Source organism: Galeopterus variegatus, unplaced genomic scaffold (genome assembly GCF_000696425.1).
Source record: "Galeopterus variegatus unplaced genomic scaffold, G_variegatus-3.0.2 Scaffold336, whole genome shotgun sequence".
In the NCBI taxonomy this organism is placed as follows: domain Eukaryota; kingdom Metazoa; phylum Chordata; class Mammalia; order Dermoptera; family Cynocephalidae; genus Galeopterus; species Galeopterus variegatus.
In genome coordinates this window covers 675,252-701,209 of record NW_007726447.1, presented here as the reverse complement: position 1 = coordinate 701,209, position 25,958 = coordinate 675,252, and the positions used below count along the sequence as shown (strand labels likewise).

Here is a 25,958-nt window from a genome sequence, read left to right as displayed (position 1 = left end):
AAAAAAGAAAATGTTTGGAGAGTTTGAATCCTGATTACTCAGACTTGTTTTTAGGTAAATTGCTAGCATTCAGTTTTTTTTATATGAATGCATTCTCTGTTTGGACTTTTCGAGTGGAGGACATGCATGTTAATCCAGTAAAAGAAACAAAGCTAACTGATATGCCAGAGAGCATATTTGAAATGGTCCTTGGGAGCTGTGTTCAAATAAGTTGTCTTTACTACAAGTCAATAGAAATTTAACTATGACCAAACCAAGGTGTTCTCGGGTCACTGATTCCACTTCTGATGTGGGACATTTAGGATTGAGGGAGAAATGAACCCGGCATTTGGAGGAAGCCTTGGATGAAGATACATTTCTAGCTTTACAGAACTAAACTTTAAACCTTAAAAATGCATAAGCAAAGCAGGCATGCATTTTTATTATAAAGAATGGAATCTAGGAGTGGAATTGCTGGGTCAAAAGGCAAGAACAATTTAAATTTTGAAAGTGCCTTCTAAATTACCCCGTGAAAAGCACTACTCCAAGTTGTACTCCACTGCACTGGCCAGAGTTAATCTTTTAAATTTTTTGCCAGTCTGATGGTTTGGGTAGAAAAACTAGCATAGTTTTGGGGGGGGGTTTAAAACAGCTTTGTTGAGCTTTAAACTACATGCTATAAAATTTATCCATTGTCATTGTACAGCCCTATGATTATTAGTAAATTTTTAGAGTTGCACCACCATCACCACAATTCAGTTTTAGAGCATTTTCATCACCCCAAAAAGTTCCCTTGTACTTGTTAGCAGTTAATAACTGTCCCCACCCCCAGCCATCAATGTGCCTTCCATCACCATAAATTTGCATTTTCTGGACGTTTCATGTAAGTGAAGTCATGTAATATGTAGTCTTTGCACCTGGCTTCTTTCACTCAGCAGTGTATTTGAGGTTCTTCCTTGTTGCACCATCCATCTATAGTTCCTTCCTTTTCAGTGCTAAATAGTATTCCACTGTGTGGATATACCACATCTTGTTTATCCGTTCACCAGTTGTGGACATTGGATTGTTTTCACTTTTTGGCTTTTGTGAATGATGCTGCCGTGAACATTTGCTTGCATGTCTTTGTGTGGACCTGTGTTTTCATTTTTCTTGGGAAGATTTGAGGAGTAGAGCTTTGCTGTCATATGATACCATATGTTAACTTTTTAAGAAACTGCCAAATTTTTTTTCCAAAGTGGCTGAACTGTTTAACATTCCTACCATGATGTACAAAGTTTCCAGTTTCTCCACATCCTTAGTGATACTCGTCTGTTTTTTTTATTATAGCCATTTTAGTGAGTGCGAAGTGGTATCTGATTTTGGTTTTAATTGTGTGACTAGTGATCTTGAGCATCTTTGCCTGTTCTTATTAGCCATTCATATACCTTCTTTAGTGAAATGTTTATTCAGATTTTTTACTCATTTTTAATTGGATTATTCAGTTGCAAGAGTTCATTGTATTTTCTGGACACATATCCTTTATCAGATATATGATTTGCAAGTATTTTCTCTCAATCTTTGCTTTGTCTTTTCATTTTCTCAGTGGTGTCTTTCAAAGTGCAAACATTTTAAATTTTGGTGAAGTTTGATTATCAATTTTTCCTCTTACGGATTTTTTTGCTTTTGTTGTCATATATAAGAACTCTTTGTCCAACACAAGGTTATCATAGTTGTGTTAGTGTGCATATATCTGTTTATTAATCAGGATTTTTTTATATATTTATTTGTAATTTGACCTTTTCTGAGTTACATATTAGTTTGTGCTTACTTTGACATTGATGAGGTATAGCCGAAAACATGTCTAAAATATAAATTCGAATAGCCCTGGCTGGGGTAATACACATTCTATTTTTGTATTGTACACCACATGTATTAGTTTCCTAGGGCTGCCGTAACAAAATTGCCATCTGGGTGGCTTCAAACAACAGAAGTTTATTCTCTCACAGTTCTGGAGGCCAGATGTCCAAAATCCACATGTTGTGGGGCTGCGCTCCCTTCTACGTCTCTAAGGGAGAAGCCCTCTGGTCTCTGTGGCTCCCAGTGGTCCTTGGTGTTCCTTGGCTTGTAGCCACATCGCTCCAGTTTCTGCCTCTGTCTTCTCATGATATCTTCTCTCACTCTCTGTGTCTTCTCTCATTTGTTTTCTTTTCTGTCCCTTATAAGGACATTTGCCATTGGATTTAGGACCTCCCTAGATAACCAGGGATGATCACATCTTCAGATCATGAGCTTAATTACATCTACAAAGACCCTTTTGCACATAAGATCACATTTACAGGTTCTGAGGGTTAGGGTGTGAATTAATCTTTTGGGGGAGGCCACCATTCGCCCACTAACCACAGTATTTGCATTATTTACCGAGGGCATATTGACCAGTGTTCATTGTATGTCTTTGGTTCTATATAGTTTCTTCTGTCTTTGGAGGTTTGTCCTCTCTGTACTCCTGACCAAGGGATCATTTTCTTGACATCTGGGCTTTTGGGCTCTCGATGTTGGCACAAGGTAAGATGGTCTCTTTATAGAAAAAGATGAACCTTTTCTGTATTCTTTTTCTCCATTATTTTTTTTCCTAGGGAAACAAGTGCCTTTATTCAACTTTTTGGACATATGTTACGTGATGTTCCATTTCTCAATATAATTTTAGGCCCTTGTTTGCAAAATCAAAAAAAAAAAAATTGTAGGTAGAGAAATGATGAAACGGACAACAGGTTTAGACCTTGGTTTCACCAGGCTATATGTTTGGAAACTTTTCTTATTTTTAACTGAGATTTGTTAGCATTTGGACATCACTGAATAAATTTCAGAGCTGAAATTTTCAGTAGAACGTTTGAACTGACAACAACCCATTTGGGTAGTAATTTTTACTAAATCTGTAGCACACCGTGGGTACTTTTAGTTCACCTGGACCAGTTAGTAAGCTTCTAAATGTCAAGATTAACAGCAGGAAGGGTTGTTGTAAGTCGTTTTGAAGTTGGAGAGCTGAGGGCCAATTTTGCTGTGCCTAAGCATGATTGTTAGTATTTAGTAGCATAGCTCAGACCAATATCAAGATGTCTGACGACTCCTGTAGCACTCAGCTTTACCACATACTTAGGGAAGTAAGACACCATCTGCTCACATGGAAGGGAGGGAGGTTTGTCCCTAGAATTATCCCTCAAGAAAGCCTTTGCCATAGAGTTAAAAAAATTAAAATGTCACTTTTCTTTACTTTAGCATTCCAAGAACTGAGTAAGTCAGCCATAAACACTAGAAATTTTTAGTGTAATCTTATTCCAAAATTAAATTCATATTCTGAGAACTTGATACCCAGCACTGTCATGCTGTAGCATATCCTGTCCTTTGGGGTCCTGGGTTGTCTGGTGTAGAGTATGAGAGAGTTAGGCTATACTCCTCGGTTAGTGAATGTTTACTTCACACTTGCTACACCAGGCACTGTTGTAGGCGCTTGGGTTACATCAGTAAGCAAAGATCCCAGACCTCTTGGGGCTTATATTCTAGCAAAAGGAGATAGACAATACAATAAATAATAGATTATATGTTAGGTGACAGTGCTATGGAAAAATAAAGAGGAAAGAATAAGGGAAATGGGAAATTGTAACTTTCCAAATTTTTATTATAGAAGTGTGCAATGTGTACAAAAGTAGACAGTAGTATTAGAAATCCTGCAAATCTTTTACCAACTTTAACAGTTGTGTGAATTGGCCAGTCTTTCTTTTCTTTCTTTCTTTTTTTTTATTGGTTATGAATATTCATGAGATACAAAGCTGATTGTCACCCCTCGTGCTCAAGATGTGAAGGCCAGACCCATACTGGCAGCATGTACCTTACCACAAATTGTGTTTGTACCCCATGTCCCCCACCCGATTATCCCCACCAGCTTTGTATCCCAAGGTATGTTCTCTCCCTCTGCAAGTGCGGTGTACCACTGTGGACTTTCTTTCCTTCCTTCTTTCTCTCTTAGCTCCCACTTATGAGTGAGTACATGCGGTATTTATCCCTTTGTGCTTTGCTTATTTCACTCAACATAAGTTTCTCCAGGTTCATCCATGTTGTTCCAAATGGGAGAATTTCATTCCTTTTTATGGCAGAGTAGTATTCCATGGTGTGTGGTGTGTGTGTGTACACCACATTTTCCTTATCTAGTCATCCATCTATAGATGTTTAGGTTGGTTCCATGTCTCGGCTATTGTAAACAGAGCTGCGACGAACATGGGAGTGCAGGTATCTCTTCGACATGATGATTTCCATTCCTCTGGGTATATACCTGGAAGTGGGATTGCTGGATCGTGTGGAAGACCTATTTGTAGTTCTTTAAGGAAACTCCATACTGCTTTCCATAGTGGTTGTACTAATTTACAGTCCTACCAACAGTGCAGGAGTGTTCCCTTCTCTCCACACCCTCACCAGCATTTGTTATTCATCATCTTTTTGATTATAGCCAGTCTAATGGGGGTGAGGTGTTATCTCAGTGTAGTTTTAATTTGCATTTCTCTGATGACTAGTGATGTTGAGCATTTTTCCATGTACCTGTTGGCCATTTGTATGTCTTCCTTTGAAAAATGTCTATTCAGCTCCTTTGCCCATTTTTTAATTGAGTTATTTGTTTTTTTACTGTATAATTGCTTGAGTTCTCTGTATATTATGGATATTAGTCCATTGTTGGATGCATAGTTAGGAAAGTTTTCTCAAACTCTCACAAATAGAGAAATCCCCTCCCAAAATACAAGAAAAATTAATACAGCAATATTTTAAAAGTATTCTTCATAATAGTCAAATGGTCGTATAACTTCGTATAATGTATGCTATACGAAGTTATTACGTGCTTTTGGGCTCATGTTCATAAAGTCTGTGCCCAGACCTAATTCCTGAAGTGTTTCACCTATATTTTCCCTTAGTAATTTTATAGTTTCAGGTCTTATACTTAAGTTTTTAATCCATTCTGATTTGGTTTTAGTATATGGTGAGAGGTGCTGTTTTAGTCTGTTTTGTGTTGCTATAACAGAATACCTGAGACTAGGAAATGACATTTATTTGGCTTACAGTTTCTGAGGCTGGGAAGTCCAAAGTCCATCTGGTGGTGGCGAGTGACTCAGGGGTCTCACGTTGCAAGATGGTGGAAGCAGAGAGAGCAGAGAGAGAGAGAGAGAGAGACTCTCTTCTCTCTTCTTTTAAACCCCTCAGAACCACATCCTGACCATTTTTAATCCATTCACTACTGCAGGGTCCTACGACCCAATCACCTCTTCGAGCCTCCACCTTTCCATTATCATAATAGGATTTCCCACCCTCTTAACAGTCACAGTGGGGGCTAAGTTTCTAATACATAAAACTTGGGGGACACAATTCAAGCTTCAGGGAGTTTTGGGGGGACACAATTCAATCCACTACAGGTGCATATCTAGTTTCATTCTTCTGCATTTGGATATCCAATTTTGCCAGCACCACTTGTTGAAGAGGCAGTCTTTTCCCCAATGTAGATTTTTGTTGCCTTTATCCAATATTAGATGGCTGTAATCCTGAGGGGTGATTTCTGGTTTCTCAGTTCTGCTCCACTGTTCTGAAGGTCTATTTTTATAGCCAGTACCATGCTGTTTTGGTTACAATAGCTTTGCAGTATAATTTAAAGTCAGGTAGTGTTATGCCTCCAGCTTTATTTTTTTGCTCAGGATTATTTTGGCTATTTGGCATCTTTTGTTGTTCCATATGAAAGTTAAGATAGTTTTTTCCATTTCTGTGAAGAATGTCATTGGTATTTTGATGGGGATTGCATTGAATCTGTAGATTGCTTTGGGTAGTATAGACATTTTCATGATGTTAATTCTTCCAATCCAGGAGCATGGAATATCTTTCCATCTTTTTGTGTTGTCTTTAATTTCTTTCAGTAGTGGTTTGTAGGTCTCATTGTAGAGATCTTTCACCTCCTTGGTTAAATTGATCCCCAGGTATTGTGTTTTTTTGTGACAATTGTAAATGGGCTTACTTTCTTTATTTCTCTTTCTGTTAGTTCATTATTTGAGTATATAAATGCAACTGATTTGGGGGCATTTATTTTGTATCCTGCAACATTACTGAAGTTATTAACCAACTCTAGGAGTTTTTTGATAGCGTCTTTAGGTTTTTCTATATATAGTGTCATGTCATCTGCAAATAGAGACAGTTTGACTTCATCTTTTCCAATCTGGATTCCCTTTATTTCTTTCTCTTGCCTGATTGCTCTGGCTAGTACTTCTAGCACTGTATTAAATAGAAGTGGTGAGAGTGGGCATCCTTGTCTTGTTCATGTTTTTAAAGGAAAGGCCCTCAGTTTTTCCCCACTCAGAATGATACTGGCAGTGGGCTTGTCATAGATGGCTTTTATTGTGTTGAGATACTTTCCTTCTGTACCTAATTTGTTGAGAGTCTTTATGATGAAGAGATGTTGAATTTTGTCAAATGCTTTTTCAGCATCTATTGAGATAATCATATGGTCTTTGTCCTTGAGTTTGTTGATGCGATGTATCACATTTATTGACTTTCCAGTCTTGCTTTTCTATAGCCCTCATTCTCCCCAACCCTATATTATTTCGAAGCAAATCTCAGACATCATATAATTTATCCATAAATGTATGTGTTATGGGCTGTGTCCCCTCCAAAATCCTCTGTGGAAGCTCTGACTCCCAGTGTGATGGTATTAGGAGGTGTGGCCTTTGGGAAGTAAGTAGGGTTAGATTAGGACAGGAGGGTGGGGTTCTCATTTCTCGTGATGGGATTAGTGGCCTTATAAAAGGAATAGAGACACCCCCTCCACCCCCCCAACCATATGAAGATTAGCAAGAAAGTGCCGTCTGCAATCCAGAGAGCGGGCTTCACCAGAAACTGAATCAGCTGACACCTTGGTCTTGGACTTTCTGGTTTCCAGAACTGTGAGAAATAAATTTCTGTTGTTTAAGCCACCTGGTCTATGGTATTTTGTTAATATACCTAAAACAATTTCTTAATATCACATATTCAGCGTTTAAGTTTTGAATGTGTCTTAAATGTCTTTTTACAAAAACTGCTTGAATTGTCCAAAGAAAGTTTTTAGATAAGTTAAGTCTCTCTTAAAATCTTGGTTTCCCTCTATCTCCCTTTTCTTCCTTGCAGTTTTTTGAAGAGCCCAGCTTGTTTGTCCTGTAGAGGTCCCACTGTCTGGACTCTGGAAGTTGGAGCAGGAGACTGGGTCAGCTTCGAGTTGGATTTTTTTTCTTTTTTGGCAAGACTGTTGTATAGGTGGTGGGTGTTCTTCCATCAACAGGCGTATAATTTCTGATTGTCTCTCATTTTGTAATTTTAGCAGCTAAATATTTTCACGTCTCTAATTCCCTAACTGTTGCAAAACAATGATATTCTAGTTTTGCCATTTCTTTTTCATTTATTAGTTGAAATATTTCTGTGAAGTCTGTATGTATACACATATATACAGACATGTACATACGTATATTTATAGTATTTAGTTACCCAGTGGTATAGTGACGTATTATGTGCTTGATTCTTTCCCTCTACTTAACTGTTTTCAAAATGGGTTCGCTCACTAACATCCTTCACTGGTGATCAAGTAGCTTTTTAAAGAAGTATCACCATGAACTTAATCATTATGAATGTACTTGGTATTTTTCAGTCCGTTGTGGTTGTTCCCTCGCTGATGTTCAGAATTGTTATCTCTCTGGCCAGGGAGAGCTTCTTTCAAATTGGCTTCTAAGATGTAGGCATCTTTGTTAGACTCTTTACTGGCTGGCATGACAAGATGTTCCAGGCTCATTTTGTACGTTTCCTGCCCCTGATCTGCAGTCAGCCATCTGTCCAAGGAGCCTCGGTTGCTTTTAGTGAAAATGGTATTTCAAGACCATAGTCTGCAAGCTGGGGCTTCTAGTTGTTTCTAGGCCTTTTTAGTGCACAGTGCTAGGAATTAGGTATTTTTTGTATTTTAAAGATAAAATACATCATAAGTTCACATTGATTTTTTTCAATTAAAATTCAAAACTGTGGAGTTCTAATTAACTGCTTCATGTTCTATGTTTTCTTTTTTCCCACACTGAAAATCCCAGTTCTCGTGGGTACTTGGGCATGACACTGTTAGAGCGAGGTTCTCCACTCAAGCTGCCTCAGAATCACCTGGAAGGCTTGTCAGAACACAGGTGGCTGGCTTCCACCCCTAGTGTCTGGGTAGGACCTGAGAATAAGTGTCTCCAACCTGTACCCAGGTGGTGCTGATGCTGCCTGCTGGCTTGGGCACCACTGAGTCAAGTGTCACTCAGTGGCTCACTTGCTTACCTGGTCACACATGGGCCCTGAGTGGTAGTGTTGGCTCTGCTGTCGACAGTAGGACTAGGGAACACAGATTTACAACTTTTTTTTAGCAGTTCTTTGTGGCATTTGGGTATATCCCACCAGGAATGAACAGTCAAATTACCATAGTTTAAAGTCACTTATCACAGTTCCTCTCTTTGTGGGTAAACCACCAATTGCAGATTTATACATTTAAGTTCATTGGTTTTATTTTTTCTGATGTTTTTAAGGAAAATATATTTTAAATTTAATTTTGTTTGTTTTATTTATTTATTTATTTATTTATTTATTTATTTATTTATTTATTTATTTATTTTATTATTTATTTATTTATTTATTTATTTATTTATTTATTTATTTATTTATTTATTTATTTATTTATTTATTTATTTACCTTTTTGTCTTTTTTTCGTTACCGGTAACGGGATCGCAACCCTCGGTGTTGCGCCTGTACCACGACTGGCAACGGGATCGCAACCCTTGGTGTCACGCCCACATCGCGCTCAACCAGTGAGCAGACCGGTCTCTATACGGGATCCGAGGGCTGGCCCGGTGGCGCACTGCTACAGTGCGCCGCTTGGGAGCGCGGTGGCGCTCCCAGCAGACCGGTCTCTATATGGGATCCGAACCCTCGGCGGGAGCGCCACCATGCTCCCAAGCGCCGCACTCTACCGAGTGCGCTACCGGTCTGGCCCTAATTTTGTTTTATACTTATGTAAAATATTTACTTCCAAATTCAAATGTACAAAATGAGGTATATTTAAAGAAATCTAGCATATATTCTGTCTTCTCTGCCTTAACTTTCTTACCTGAGTATTCTGTTACAGTTTTTTATGGTTTGTCTTTCCATTGTAAAAATATAAGAAAATTCAAACATTCTGTATTTCCCTTTCTTAGGTAACAGATTGCCCACTGCACATGCTTTTCCCACCTTGCTTTTTTCTCTCTCGACATATCCTGGGCTACACTCAATGCTAGCAGTGTGTTGAGATCTTGCTCCTCCCTTTTCAGTCTGCAGACCTCCGTGAGGCAGGAGCTCCGTGGAGTCCTGCCTGCACTGGTGGAGTCTGAGTTGTTTCATCTTTCGCTATTGCGCACAGTCCAGCATCTGGGCCTTGTGCATGCATCTGTCTTCTAGCCTTGGTGGTGCACTGTAGGGGCAGAGCCCTACAGGGCAGGCTGCTGGGGCTTGGCTAAATGTTCGTGTAATTCTGCCAGATGTTGCAGAGTCCCTCCTCCATGTTTGTACCATTTGGAAACTGCAATTAGGCCTCACTGAGAAGGTGATCCTTGAAGTCTTTAAGGAGGCAAAGGGGAAATCTGGGGAAAGAGCAGTGTGGAAAGTTCTGTCCAGAGCCCAGTGCAGGGGTGTGCCCGGAGCAGGCAGGGTCTCTTCTGAACTTGTAAATACTATGATCAAACTGCTGCAATAATCCTATGTTTTCTTTATTTTAAAAATATATAAACTGTTAAAGACTGATCCTTCCGTATTCTTATATTTAGATGCCTTTATCCAATCTTTTTCTTTTTAAACTCTTCAATCTTAAGTCTAGTCTGATCTCTGAGTGCTAGAGAAGGTGACTGTTGTCTCCTTGGCTAGAAGTGTTTACTCATACCTCTTAACATTCTTGGCATGTGTGTTCAACTGTCTTTTAAGTTAAAACAGAAAAAGACTTCGGAACTTTTTATCTTGTGACTGCTTTTTATGTGTTGGTTGTAGTTCTTTTTCTGAAAATTTCTGCAGTACAAAACTCGCTGAACACTGTTGTGCTGTGCTGTTTTTCCTTTGATCACACCTATTGGGGGTAATTGTACAGACTGGGCAGAGAGAGAGAGAGGATGGATGGATGGATGGATGGATGGATGGATGAGGATTTGGGAGAAGAAAGATGGAGAACACGGTAAGGACCTGGAGGAAAGCTAGATGGAATATGCATAACATTAAACCCAGTGATGAAATGGCAGGTATACAGAACTAAGTTGTGATTTAAAATCACAGTTATTTTGGCAGACCTGACACAGGGGATCACTGACAACTGACAACCAAATGAAGGTGATCCCCATCATGTCAACTGTAGGAATGGCTTTTAAACTCAGCCTTTGAAGTGCAGAACAGTGGTAGGGTTCACTAGCTTTCCTTCTCAAATACGTGCCTTCCAACAAAGGGAGGACAGTGCTTATGCATAGAAATGGGGAGTCAGTTGCCTGGTCATTTTAGGGGATTAACTTTGCTTTCTACTTAAAGGATTGGACAACATCTGGATCCTTTCCTGTGCTTTCTCATTCACCTTTACTTTCTGTCCTCACGCCAAATGTGAAAGCCCTTCCAGTGCAGACTCTGGAAGGCCACCGGGAAGGGTTCCATGCTCCGTGATTAAGCATTTGGTGCAGGTTTTCCCTATGAAAGAGTTCCCAGTTTGAAGCGTTGGTTATTTTTCTTTACTGCATTGATGATGTGCGTGCGTTATAGCAAATCCACTTTATAGGCTATTGAACAGGCTGAGATGAGTTCCCAGTTAGTGATCTTGGATGTTTTCATCGTCCATTTGAAAGTTTGTTTTACCAAAAGCCGTTGAGGAGAAATTAATGTATGGTCTACGGGCAAGCATATGCATTCTTAGGTAACATATTGCTTTCAAACATGAATGGACTGCCTGATAGTGGACCGCAGCTGTCTTTTGTTAACAGCGTGCTTCGAGAATAGCTGTTTCTGCAACATTTCTATAAAGCAAATGCTAGATAAATTATATTTTTCCTTTGACTTTTTTGTTCAGAAATAGAATTATAGAATCTTGTTTGGAAGAGCCTTAGAATTAGGTCATTTCTAGTCCTAGTCCAGCTACTCCACTGCTTTTCTAGGTTTCTCTATATTCCCAACTAGCAGATCATCCAGCTGTTGTTTGAGAGCCTCCAAATGTGGGACACTTGCCTCCAAATGCAGGTTCTTCTATCTTAGACCAGAACACTTTTAAAAAATTATTTATTTTTTAATTAACACACATTGATTGTGCATGTTTATGGGTAGTACTTATGCTGAGCTAAAATCCATCCCTCTGCCCTTTTTATCCACTAGTGCTGTGGAGCCCATGAAGCCCTATAGAGTACATTTTTAAATAAGACGGCCCATTAGGTGGTGGAAGACAGCAATCTCAACATGCCAAAATATTGCAGGTGTCCTCAACAATTTGAGATAAAATGAGAGATGTACTTTATTGGAAAAGTTACTGTTTCCCTTTACTAAGATTATACTAAAGAATTTGAACAAAATTATACTCTATCAGAGTATCAACAGATATTTAGAATCTTTATGTAATATCTTTTACCCAACATAAATCTCAAAATAAAAATACTGGTCTTGAAACTATATGCTGTCAGGTATTTAGGAAAGCTGGATGCCAGCTACAAATTGGTTGAACGATTTGTTTTTCCTTGCCACTTTCTCATGGTTTTAATTTCCTGATCCTTTTATACTTTTGTGGTCAAAAGACCTTCACAGCTTTACATGTTTAAGGATTGGTGCAGTGAAAAGTAGATGATAGAAAGGTTCACTATATCCACAGGTGGTCTTCTGGAACCTTTTATTTTCAGCCAACCAGTGTCAACATAGCTGCTGCATATTAGTCAGTAACCTTAATAAAGTTAAGGAGTGGAGAAGCAGCACAGAGCAGTAGCAGTATCGAGTCCAAAGCCCGGCTGCCTGGGTTTGGGTCTCAACTTTGGCACTCTTTAGCTGCTTGACCTCGGCCAATTGGGGAAGCTCTGTATGCCTCGGTTTCCATAGGAGCGTTCAGAGTGAGCATGTGTGGAGGGCATTGCAGGCCATGGTGCTGTCTGTACAGATGGGAAACATATGGCTTTTCTCTCTGCTCTGACCCCAGGGTGATGGTATTAGGAGGTGGGGCCTCTGGGAAGTGATGGGGTCCTAAGGGCAGAGTCCCCATGAGAGGGGTTATTGCCCTTTTAGAGAAGGTCTCCATGGGGCTCCCTCACCACTTCCACCATGTGAGGCTACAGCAAGAGCAAGGCCACCTGTGACCCAGGAAGCTGCCCTCACCGTACACTGAATCTTGATGTCTTGATCTGGGACTTCCAGCCTCAGAACTGTGGGAAATGTGCTTCTCTTGCTACCACCTACTCAGTCTGCAGGGTTTTATGGCAGCCCGAGCAGACTTAGACACTGAGTTTGTTTAACTGTTGTCTATATTGAATTCTTCTTTTCTCCCCAGTTTAATTAGTTTTTACCTGCTTTGAACATAAAAGTTTTAAATTACATGGTTAATATATGAATATGTGCTTGTAAAAATCTCAGAGAATGCAGTAATAAGTCAGGGAATAATGTAAGCCTGTATCAGTCATCTGACTGCCTGCAACAGATAATCCAATTACTGTTGGCGTAGATGCTGAGAACACCAATTGGTTCATATAATCAGACCTCAGGGCTCTGCCTTCCTTTCTTGGGGATTCTCTGAGCTGGGCTGTCAGCCTGGGCGGTCAGCCAAAAGGGAGTGCTCAGGTCCCTGTTCAGCATGGCCGCTGCTGCCCTTGCTTGGCTCATACCACCCATGTCTGGGGGCAGGGTGACACCTGGGCCCGGGGACTGAGGCTGAGGTCCTCTGTGGAGCACCCCTGGCTCACCTCCTCCCCTCTCCTGCTCCCCTCTTTGAGCCTCTCCTAGTTGGCCACGGGAACTGAGGCACACACACAGGAAGAGAGACTTGTGTTAATGGGATTGTGTTTTGAATTATTTTTATAAATTATTTTGAAGTCTCTCCCTCACCAAAAAAAGAAATCTTAGTTGTTGAAATAAATGGCCTGAGTTGACTCGTCATAAATAGCATCTTGGGTCAGGAAAGTAAACAGCAATTTTTCTGAACAGGGTTCTATGAACATGGGCACATCCATCTTAAGACTCAGTTTTGCTGTTAGTAGCTATTTTATGAATGGCTGAATCCCTGCTGGTTTTTCTCATGCCTCTGTTGTCCGTGGATTAAAATGAAAAATCAGTCTGGAAGTTGTTCTGGCTTACAGCTCAGAGCTCTAATGACTTTTCTACTTAGTGGTTGGGCTATTTTGGGAAAATACAAAGTATATGTTGTTAATTTAATTACTTGTCATGTGAACTGAGGTTGAATTCTTTGGGGGTTTACACTTAAGCTCTTCCCTGTTTTTCATGCTCTGGCTCTCTATCCGCATTTTCAAAGGCATCTCTAATTTCATAATAGCTTGATATAAAGATTCAAGAGTGTAATAATAAACAGCTATGTATTCTGAGAAACTTGTGGTTTTTCTTCACATTCTTATTCAGTCAATGCAGATCTTCCATGGTTTAGAAGAATTTGGCCTTCAAATCTAAGTTAGGGGTACAGTATCAGTCTGCTAGGGCTGCTGTAACAAAATACCACAGACTGGGTGGATTAACAGAAATTTATGCTCTCAATTCTGGAGGCTGAAAGCCCAAGATCGAAGTGTTGGCAGGTTTGGCTTCTTCTGAGGCCTCTCTCCTTGGCTTGTAAGTGGCGTCTTCTCTCTATATCCTCCCATGGCCTTTCCGTATCCCTGGAGTCTCCCTGTGTGTTTAAAGTTTCTCTTAATTGGTTAATGGACACAAAGAATGATTATGCGTTGTAATGATGAATAAACTGTCCTCATTTAACTATTGCATATTGTATACAACTATTGATAGTCCACTTTGTACCCCACAAATATGTATAATCAATTATTCTTCAATAGCAAAATAAAAATAAATAAAAAAATAAAGTTTCTCTTATGAGGACACCAATCAGATAGGATTAGGGCCTACCCTAAAGACCTCACTGTAATTTAATCATCTTATCAACTTTAAAGACCTTACTTTCAAATACAGTTATATTCTGACGTACTGGAGATTAGGAGGTCAAACAGTCAACAGATTAAGTCCCCAGTTATGTCAGATGACACCTTTACCCTAGGCACATGTGCTGGTTGACTTGTCATCTTTTAAACTAGGACACAGGTTAACAATTTAGTCCAAGATAGAATATAAGAAAAATTGTCACATTATAGTCTCCATTTAGATAAGCTTATTGCACAGTAGGGTTTCCTATGGGAGATAAGCCTGCAAGGGATGTCGGAGCCATTGATTGCACCTTTGACGCTGTGTGTATGTTACTTGAGCACTTATGTGGGACTTCATCGCAAGGACCGTGTGTGTGTGTGTGTGTGTGTGTGTGTGTGTGTGTGTGTGTGTGTGGTTTTCTATAGAAAATCAAGTGTGTAAAGCGTCCATGAAGTTGACTTAATTTCTTCTTAGAAGAGTGATGGTTTTTATGTATTAACCTTGGAGCCTTTTAATGAGGCAGTAGAAATTGGCAATCAAAGATAAGAAACCTGAAGCTAACTGAAGATATTTTTACTTTATTGATTTCTAAGATGATTATCAAATAGATGAACAAGATGAAAAGTGATGTTAAAACATAAAAGTTATTATTTATTTTTTTTGGTGGCTGGCTGGTGTAGGGATCCAAACCCTCAACCTTGTTGTTACAAGGTGGTGCTCCAACCAACTCAGCTAACCAGCCAGCCACAATTTTTATCTTAACAAAAATGTGGTAATAGCAACCCTTTTATCTACTCTGAGTCAAGCCTTTTTTGGGTTGTATATGTGCATTGACTCATTGATTCCTCACCACAGCCCTGTTGGGGAGGTATTCTTATTTTCCCATTTCACTGAGGTCCCTGAGGCACAGGAAAGGTAAATGGTCTCCATGCTTAGTCTGCCGGTAAATGGTGGAGCCAAGACAGGACACAGGTACTCGGGCTTCCAGTGCCCATACCCACCTACCACGTGCTCTGCCCAGAAATGTCACTACTCTCTGCAGTGACTTGACATTGTTATGTGATTTGGGGGAGGTTTCTTTTTAGGTTCACGATAGCAAAATAAGCAAATATGTTAATGGCCCACATCAGTTCCCAGTGATTTAAGATCAATATAAAAGCAATTTGGGAAATGGTTTTGCTTAAAGTAAGAGGATCCTCTGAGTATAGGAATTTTGGCCATCTATATTGAAAGGTTCTTTTTTAGCTTATGTATAATACTGTTATACTATCGTTTTATGAGAACTAAGTGGAATTTTTAGTTCTGTTAAAGCTAAGAGAGCTGAATTAAAAATTGAGTGTGCATTGTAAAGTCACACACACTGGATCCATAACTGGCATCTGCCCCTAGCCAGGTTTGGGCGCTGAACGTACTCACCTCTCAACCCTCACTTTTCTTGTCTGTGATTAGGGGAGGGGGTCGGTTCTTTTCCTCCCAGAAGTTTTGGTGAGGACTAATGAGAGGGTGCCTGCCAGGTGCCTTGCAAAAATCTTGGCTCCTCTGGCATTTGGATGAACACCGAGTTTGTTTCAGTGGAGAAGTTGGTGTTATCATTCCCGATGTCCTTTCTGCATGGAGTTTTTGGGTGTTCTCTTGAAGCTGAAGAAAGCAGTGGTCGTGGGGTCAGCAGAGCAGCTGGGGCTCAGCCAGCTCCATCTCTCCTTAGCTTCGTGGCCTCGGGCAGGTTACTCACCTTTTCTGATCCTCATTCTCCTCATGGGGAAAAGTAAACCCCCCTCATGGCAGTGTTGTAATGGTAGGTTTGATCACGTGTCAAGCTCTGGGTTTTCTTCAGACTAGTTATTTGAAGGTACAGAACAATCTTGATTTGTGATGTCATTTTACTAAATACAAGTACAATTGTGTGTCGCTTAACGACACGTATACATTCTGAGAAGTGTGTTGTTAGGTGGTTTTGTCCTTGTGCAAGCATCACAGAGTGTACTTACACAAGCCTTCTTACCACACACCTAGACTGTATGGCATAGCCGTTATAATCTCAGCGCATCACTGTCATATATGCAGCTTGACATTGACAGAAATGTCATTATATGGCACATGACTGTATAAAATTATATGAAAATACCAATTTAATAAGCTTTAGAGCCAGTTTTGACTGTATTCACCTGAAAATGTGGTAACTGATTTCTCTTTATTTCTATTGTAGGTGCTGGAGATCAGAATTTATTTACTTCTATTTATCCGACGCTTTCCCAGCAGCTTCCCCGAGAACCGATGGAGTGGAGAAGGTATGGGGTGTTTGTCGGGCTGTGTGCTACTCTTTGTCTTTCAGACATTTATGTGAGCAAGTGAAGTAGTATAAGCTAAAAACTTAGTTCTAAGGTCTGTTGGAAAGAAACAGAGTGGCACCAAATGGTTGTGAGTCTTATTCTTTAAGGAATAGGATGATTTTCTTAGTGTGACATTGGATGATAACTACAAGACAGTTCTTTTGCATTAAAGACTCACTTTTTCAGAATGATCTTGGATTTTTTATGGTTAATCAGAGTGACTTAAAGGCACAGGCATTTTGCAAAGGAGACATGTTCTCACTTAGACTGTACCTTAAAGCAGAAGACGTGGGATGTATCTTCTAACCTGCAAGAGCCCCTCTCCACCCTGAACTCCTATGCACTTTTCTCAAGAATGAGAAGGTTTACAGAAAGATGTTATTTAAATATTAGGAGAGAAAACAGAATACAAGAGAAGCCAGATCACCCATCCCAGTTGCCCTATTGTGTGTCTTTATTTGGTCATCTAGTAACTTGTTTAGAGGAAACCATTGACTGGGAATTCACGTCTCGGAAAACTTACTTCTGTTAAGGTTAGATGTTATTTGTGGGAAATGTTCAGATTTTGACTTGTCAGTACAAGTAACCTGATTTTAACCAGGGTGTATGCAGAATGCCTGTGGTCACCAGCCCATACCGTTTTGACTCCTGCAGCATCCCTCCTTCATGACCACCAGTGTGTGCTCCAGTAACATGAGGAATTAACATGGCTTTCTGGGGCCATTTCTCCAGGCTCCCTAGTGAATGTAGTCTAGTTTCTGTGCCCAATGATAGTGTCTTATAGGGTATGCATTTAATTGCTAATATTTCATATAAAGGGTGTGCAGAATGTGAGATCATTCTCTTAGAGAAACGTTGCTTAGCACGTGAGGAGTCCCCAGCTGTGAAGGAGAGAAAACAAGTCAGCAAATGGAGGTATTTAATACCTGAAGAAATGGAGTAATCTGTAAAGGATTTCAAATAAATATATATTAGTTAGACACTCAGAAAGATAAAAGGAAAAAAATATGTCCATGAAACAAGAGAGAGGATTATGAGAAAAAAGAAATAGAGAAATTGCACAGATTTAATATGCGTATTTATCTCTTCACCTTCCTAAAACCCCATGAAATGAGAGTTAAGGATGAAAAAAGCCTAAATGCACAAGGACAGGGAAAGGGGGCAGGTACAGCAGCAGCCAAGAGATCTGGACCCATTTGGGGGAGAAGGAAGACAGATGAAAGAATTGGGAAAGAAAGCTGAGAAGGTCACGTCCCATGTGTCTGCAGAGCTGGCTGCACGAGAGTAGTGAGTCTGTGACAGGTGACAAAGTACAGGACCGTGGAAGGCCAGGGCTGGGAGGGGGATTGGCAGCGGCGTGGATAGGAGAAATTAGACTCAGGGCCACCGCTCTCGTCTGTAGTGAAGTGATTGTTCTTGTCCCACCTCTGCGGGATCCTGGGGGTCTGTCTATGGACAGAGAAGCTCCAGACCCTGGGATACGAGGCACTGAAGAAGGCAGGGAGAAGTGCCATTCCAAAGCCAGCAAGGCCAGGTTCTGAACAGTGTGCAGCTCGTGTCCAAGAACTCTGTAGCCATATCCGTGCTCCCTTGGCAGGAGAGTGGAGAATTCATCTCTGGAAAACTGGATGACCCCAGAGAAAAGACTACCATGTTCTCTTTTTCAAGAAACAACAGGGGATGTGCTCCATAAACTTAGGAGAGGGAGTACATGCTAATTGGAGCAAGATGACTCTGGGCCTCGGAGGGATGTTACCAGGAAAGGAGCTTTAGTCTACCTGATGCTCGACTGTGCGGGTGGTACTCAGAGGGTTTTGCAGTTCTGTTGGAGAGCTTGGGTGGAGTTAAAAATGGTGACTCATGAGCAAAGAAAATGAAAAATGGAGGCATGTGTCCATGCCATGAAGAGCAAAGGTTATAAAGCTACTGTAATCAGTATGCTACTCAGTTCATTAGTGAATAGTGCTCTTATATTTCATAATAAGGGAAATATGAAATATGGACAGTGAAAAATTATGACATCTCATGGGAGAGTGAGAGATAGGAAGGAAGGGCACAGGCGGTTGAAGATTAGGTGTAAATTAAGTTTGGGGAGGTATAGTAGGTTGTATTGTGTCCCACAAAACATACATTTCCTTGAAACCTCAGACTATGATCTTATTTGGAATAAGGGTCTTTGTAGATGTAATTAAGGTAAGAATCTCCATATGAGATCTTCCTGGATTAGGTAGACCCTAAATCCAATGACAAGTGCCCTTATAAGAGACAGAAAGGAGAAGTCACTGAGGCACCCAGGGGGAGGCCACATGAAGATGGGGGCAGAGGTTAGAGTGATGCAGCCACAGCTTAGGAGCTCTAAGCGTTGCCAGCAGCCACCAGAAGCCAGTGGGGAGGCAAGGGACCTCCCATGCAGCTTCCAGAGAACTAGTCCTGATGGCACGTTGATTTTGAATTTCTGCCCTCCTGAAGTATGAGAGACTAAACTGCTGTTGTTTGAAGCCTCCAGGTTTGTTATAGCACATCTCGGAAATTACTACAGGAGGGGAGGTAGAGAAGGATGGGGTAGGCAACTGCTGTCATGGGGTGGGGATGTTAAAAGGTTTTTAGTATTATTTGATGTTTTAAAGTGTTTACATATTTTATAAAAAGTAAACATTAAAAATCAATGGATTAGATCTTGGAAATGAAAAAAACTGAATCAGAAACTTTACCAGATATACTGAAAGCTGTGCAGCTGAAGAGCAAATGAGCAAGTTGGACATCAGTGAGTTCAGAGACTCTGGAGGCTCTTGCCGAGAGTGCAGGAGCACGGAAGAGAGGCAGAGGCGTGGAAGGCAGACCCAAGAGGCTCAGGGCCCATCTGAAGGCATTTCAGAGCAAGACAAGAGAGGATGGGGGACGGGCAGCATTTGAAGAGCTGATGTCAGGATGTCACCAGAAGTGAGTCAGGACACTGCTGAAAGCCTAAGAGTGTCAAGCAGAATGAATAGAAAACAAGGCAGACAAAAGCCATGCCAAGAAATCACAGAGCAAAAGAGGGACCAAATGTAGCTGATGTCAGGATGTCACCAGAAGTGAGTCAGGACACTGCTGAAAGCCCAAGAGTGTCAAGCAGAATGAACAGAAAACAAGGCAGACAAAAGCCATGCCAAGAAATCACAGAGCAAAAGAGGGACCAAATGTATCATCTCTAACAGCAACATTTAAAATGAAACATGAAATGCGACATCTAACAAGTCTTCTCAAAGTACTGAGGGAAAATACCTCTGAATTTAGAATTCTGTGTAATTTGCACTATCATGCAAGATGGAAGACTAAGTCAGAGCCTCCCACCCTGAAGGTCTTGAATGAGATATGGGTGCAGAGAGATTTTGTTCCTTGTAGGCCTTGGGGTGTCAAATGGTGCCCAGGATGGCCAGTGGCCCTGCTGAGTCACGTCTAGCTGCAGAAAGCCACGTGTCTACCCCAGAGTGCCATTCAAGTGGAATTTTTTTGTGTGCTATGACATGGAGATAGTTGGGAAGTACTGCGGTAAATAAAAACATTTTCAGATGAGTATAAGATCAGAAAGCTTACTACCCTTTCTAAAATAACTAAAGGATATATCCCAGCAGGAGAAAAACGAACCTGGAATTCACAGGGTGAAAGAGCAACTGCCAGCAAACAAGTTATAAAAATATTTTGCTGAAGTCAGTCCTTTAAAAAATGTAAAAATACGGAATTTCAGATGTATGGGAAGGAGATGAGAGAGAAGAAAGGATCCTATAACTTTAGTCTTTGAAAGAAAAACTTAAGTTTATGCATATTAAAAATGAAAATGTATCGAAATTGTGGAATAAAAATAGATGGTTAAACTTTCAAACCAGGAAAAAGGAAGAAAGTTTGATTAGTCTCACAACGAACCGGAAAAGATAGCCTACAAATAGAAAGTACACAAGTTTGAGCATAAGCATAATCATGTTAAATGTGGTTGGCTTTCACCTATTAACACAGAGCATCCTTAGCCTGGATAAAAAATACATAGTCCAGCTGTAGATGTTTAAAAGAGACACAGCTACCAGAGGTAAAAAATAAAGGTGTGGAAAAAAGATGTATTTGGCATAATTCACTTTTAGAAGTAGAGTAAATAGTGTCCATATCCTCTTACAGCCTTAGATGGGATCTATGTATTGCATTGTGAGGTTTCTCTATGGGCTTTTTTTCTTGGGTTGAGGAAAAAAGGGAGGTCTGTACCAGTGTTTTATTTGTGCTCTGCAAACAAAAACCTGTTCTCTTTTACCAAATAATTTTATTTCTTGGACAATACAGATTGTCCTAAAATGAAAATTGCACTTCTGACATCTGGGAACCTCTTTTCCTCCTTTTTGGTGACTTACAGATCGAGGTACACAGCAAGGAAAACCCATTGTTCTTAGGAGTCTGTGGTGGACTTTATTAATTGAATGCTTGGGTGAATGTATTCTGTGTATATATACTTGAATAAAATGAAAGGTTTCTGGTGAGGGATATTTGACGTGTAAATGTGAACTGTATTTAAAACAGTTCGTAGACGGTTTTTGGACAGAATATAGTTATGATTCAGGGTTAATATACATGCTTCTGAACTCATAGATAGAATTACGTTATTTGTTATTGTATCTTCCCTTTTTTTTCTTGCAGAACACTGTTTAGTTGTTTTTTCAGTGACTTTTAAAAAAATTATTTGTAGGTCCTACGGCCGGGCTCCAAAGATGATTCACCTGGAATCTAACTTTGTTCAGTTCAAAGAGGAGCTGCTGCCCAAAGAAGGAAACAAGGCTCTGCTCACCTTCCCTTTTCTTCATATTTATTGGACAGAATGCTGTGTAAGTATTCACTTAGGGGAAAGAAAGTGTGTTGTAATAGGGTTAAAAATTCTTGAGTCCTGCTTTTAAGACAAGTGTGATTTTTTCAGGTTTACTCTTTAAAGTGCTCTTGACTCTTTTCTTCGTCCTCAGCCAGGTGTGTGGCTCTGTCACTGCATGGTTTTACTCTGGTCCTGGTGATCACTAAGCACAATCTTGTTTCCTGTTTTGAGTCTTCTGAGCCATCTCACTGTGCTCTTGTGCCACAAACCTTAATTAGTTTGAACTGTGTTTAGTCTTTACTTTCCATTTTGTTTTCATGATGCCTGTGTTCACCGTGATGGCACTTACTGTACTTGATCATCCTGTTGTCTCTTCTGCTCAGCGTGACCCAGTGAGTTGGGGGACCGTGTCCTCCTTCATCACCATCACAGTGCCTACCTAGGTAGCCCTCCGCGACTTGATCGAATGAGTGAATGTTAGTGTTGTAGGCATCGTAGCCTTCACTTGTATTTTGTGGTTGTGTGTCATGAACCCAGAAAAAAACTCATTCTTGACAGAATTCTTCTGTTGTGAACTAATGGACAAGTCTGTGGTCATTTCTTTCTGTGTATTTTGATTCTGGTAAAGCAAGCATTTAGCAATGTACAAAGTACATAAATCATTACACACTGCAACATTTTAGCTTAAATCTGAGGAAGCAGAAGTAGTTTTTTGTGGTTTCAGTGAGACAGAACTTTGGAAGCCTGTGCCTGGTTTCCCCCCCGACTTTGACCCCTGTTGCCTTTCTCTTTGCTGGTTTTGCTCCATATCCTTTCCCAGGGTTGGGCTTTATTCCCAGCAGTGAGTGCGATAACATGTGTGAGATGTTTTCTACCAGGCAAGCTCACTAGAGACTTGGTGCTCAGGGTTTTTATTGGGGCTGGTCACATGGGTGCCCTCTGCCCGGAATGCACCAGCATTCCGCATTCCTGGAAGGAAAGCAGGTGTTTAGCATAAACCATATTTTGTGTATAAACAGTGTAGGTTGCAGTGAGGTCCTCTTATCACAGGGTGGTGGTAAAATCCAGATTCCCAGATGCAGCCAAGGGCTACCCTCGTAAGCAGGCCTGAGAAGGATGGCCATCCCAGGCCTGCTGTGTGAGCTTTTCCCCCTGTAACCTCTCATTGGTAATGTCTGACTTGATAATTTGTTTGGGAAGTTCTCTGGTTTCTCCATGGTATGGTTACTATTTTCCCTTCACAACTAATAAGCTATCTCTAGGGAGCCACTCCAAGACCAAGTAAGTATCCTGCTCCTTGTCCGGCTTTCTCACTTAGATTTAGCATCCAGTGTGATCTTTCCTGAACTGGTCTTGACAAAGGGCTGCTAACCCTGCCAGCATTTGTCAGCCTGGCCTCTACTCTGAGGAGGAACCTGCGTGGGTTTTTGTTTATTCAGTGGGAGTGGCCAGTTACCCCTGCTTATACTGATGCTAATGTTGTCCTGCATGTGGCTAGTGAGAGCCACTTCAAGCTGGCTCCTGCATCCTTTTGAGCATTTTCTAACTTCCTGGCATAACAAGATATGCTGGGTTCTTGTAGCTTTGTTACCCTTGCCCTGGAATCAGCCTTTTCTTCACAGAGCCTGATTCCTTTGGCAGTAAGTGTGCTCCTTGCTACAGGAGTGTCACAGCTCCTCTGCCCTTTTAGTAGACAGGACTAAGAAGGGATGTGTCTTGCAGATCGTGAGTTGATGCTGATGCCTCCAGTTTTAGCCCAACCCGACGTGGCTCCTCCCTGCCTTGCCTGTTCCCTGTTTACATCTGCTCTCAGCAACATCAGCACATTTATTTATTTGCTCTGTCCTTCAACGTGCGTAAGATAGTTTCATAATTGCTACACATACCTCAACTAAAAACAAACATAGTAAGAAGAGCCAAAAAATTGGTACTTTTCCTAGACTGACAGTACATAGTCATAGTATATATTAGTGTCTGTTCGGGCTAGTCCTCCCTCTGGTTCATCCTTTTCAGTGTCTTCCTAGTTACTCTTTCATTTTTAGTTCTGGTATTTTTATTGGTATCATGATAAGTTCATAAATTACCATATACAGAACTAACATCTTAATGATGTTGAGACATCCTAACCGAGAACAAGGGATGTCTTTGTGCAAATCTACTTTTGTGTTTTGTGCTTTTTTTCATTACAGATTTTAAACATTTCTTGTTAAATTTATTTCCAAGTATATTACTTTTTTTGTTGCTATTGTAAATGGGGCCGTTGACTGATTTTCATGTTAACCTTGCTGAATTCTTTTATTGTTGAGTTAGTTTTATCATTGATTCTCTAGGCCCAAAGTCTAGGGTTTTCCAGATGCCCTTCATGTCATCTGCAAATAAACATAGTTTCACCTCTTATGCCATGAATTGTCTGATTTAGGACATTGTTCAATATTGGGGAGATAGTGGGTATCATTGCCTTGTTCTTGATGTTAGCGCGAATACCTGTAGTGTTTCCCCATTAAGTAGAATGCTCACTGTAGGACTGAGGAAAATATATGTATGATCACGTGAAGGAAGTATCCATTCCTGTTTTCTTAAGGGTTTTTACTAGGAATATGAGTTGAACTTTGTCCGAGGCTTTTTCAGACTCAATGGAGATAATCATGATTCCCTCCCTCCTTAGATCTATTAATATGAGGTATTTCAAAAAGTTTGTGGAAAACTGGAATTGAAAGATAATACGAATCTTTCCATAAACTTTTTGAAGTCTCTTGTATACTGAATTATATTAACAGGTTTCTTAATGTTAAACAGTATTTGCATTCTTGGTATAAATCCCACTTAATGTAGTATTGGAGTCTGTTCATTTAAATTTTATTTAGGAATTTTTGCATCAGTATTCACGAGTGATTGATCTGTAACTTCCGTCCTGTCTTTATCAAGGTTTAGGTATCAATATTATGATTGATTAATAAAAATGATTTGGAAGTTTTCAATTACTGTCCATTTCTCAGACAGTTTATATAGCATTGGAGCTATCTGGTCTCTAAGATTTGATGGAATTCTCCTATGAAACTACCCGGGCCTGGTACTTCCTTGTGGGATAGTTCCTTGATAACTTCTGTGTCCCTTCCATGAAAATTGATCTGTTAAGTCATTTGTCAATTTTGATAAACCCTATTTTTCTTAGAAATTATTTATTTCAGTTAGGTTTTAAAATTTGTTTTCATTGAAGTGTACGAAGTATTTATTTTGACTTTTAAAATGTGCTCAGTGTCAGTAGTTACTTCCTCATCATTATTTCTTATTTTGTATATTTGTGCTTTCTCTCTTTCTTCCTAAATTAACTTAGCCAGTAGTTTGTTGATTTTTTTTTTTTCAGAGAACCAGGTTTCTATTAATTAATCTGATTTATTGTTAGTCTGTTTTCTACCTCATTAATCTCTGCTTTCATTTTTATTATTTCCACCTTTTGTCTTATGATTTACTTTGTTCTTTTTCTAGTTTTTCTTTGAGTCTAGAATGAATTAATTTTAATTATTAAATTTTTACTGATACAAGTCTTTAAAGTTATGAAATTTTCTCTGATTACTGCTTTAAATATATCCAGGTGTTTTATCATTATTTTTCAGAAATTTTCTATTTTGTTTGTATTCCCCCCTCACCGAGTAACTGTTTAATAGAAAGTTTCCAGAAAGGAAATTTTTAAAAATTTTTATTAAAATATTTCTGGTCATATTGCATTGTGATCAGAAAGTGTTGTTTATAATATTTCTGCTTCGTGAAACTCACTTTTTTTCTGTAACCTAATAAATGATCACTTTTTGTGGATATTCCATGTAGGTTTGAGAATGTATTTTCTCTCTTTACAGATTGTAGATTGTAATGTGTTTTGTTTTGTTTTGTTTTGGCGGCTGACCGGTAACAGGGATCAAGCCCTAGACCTTAGTGTTACCAATACCACACTCTAACCAACTGAGCTAACTGGCCAGTCTGTAATGTTAAATATGTATCCATGAGATCTTTCTTATTGTTTGTGTTGTTTGGGTCATTTAAATTTAATTTTTGTTCATTGATCTATCTTTAACTGACAGTAGTATGGTAAAGTCTTCTATTATTGGTATATTTCTATTTTTCTCGCATCTTCTGTAGATTCTGCTTTGTATAGATGGTTGATGTATAATTTGGTGCACAGATATTCATAACTATTATAATTTTTATGGAGTGAAATATGTCATTTAAAAAGTGGTTTCTGGGTTAGTGTATCTTGCTTAGGAAGGCCTTGTCTATCTGAAGATAATAACTGATTTTCTCCTATATTTTCTTATAACAATTTTGTGATTTGTGTTTTTTATTTTGGTGTATATAGCTTCAAGTTGTTTTTATGTAGGTAGGAGCTGTGGAGGTTGAGGATCTAATTTTACTGTCTAATGCATAGCAAGTTGGCCTACCACCATTTCATAATAGTCTATCTTTTCTCCACTTATTGGAAATGTCACCTTTATTTTAAACCAACATCCTGTGAGCACCGTATTCTGGACACTTCAGCTCTATTGATCATTGTCTATTCTGTGCCAGAATCAGACTTTTAATTATTACATTTTAATAATATGTATTGATATCTGTTCTTTTTTTTTTTTTTTTTCCTTTTTGTCTTTTTTCGTGACCGGTAACGGGATCGCAA

At 39.7% G+C, this 25,958-nt stretch overlaps 1 protein-coding gene across 3 annotated transcripts in view; it reads left to right on the top strand.

Moving 5' to 3' along the window:
• The window catches only part of TRAPPC10 (trafficking protein particle complex 10), a 94,707-nt gene that overhangs the window by 6,367 nt on the left and 62,382 nt on the right, over nucleotides 1–25,958 (top strand). For all 3 annotated transcript variants that reach the window (XM_008567700.1, XM_008567701.1, XM_008567704.1), the window contains exons 2-3: nucleotides 16,344–16,425; nucleotides 21,176–21,311. In XM_008567700.1, coding sequence (XP_008565922.1) covers nucleotides 16,344–16,425; nucleotides 21,176–21,311 — 218 coding nt within the window. The remainder of the gene's footprint in view (nucleotides 1–16,343; nucleotides 16,426–21,175; nucleotides 21,312–25,958) is intronic.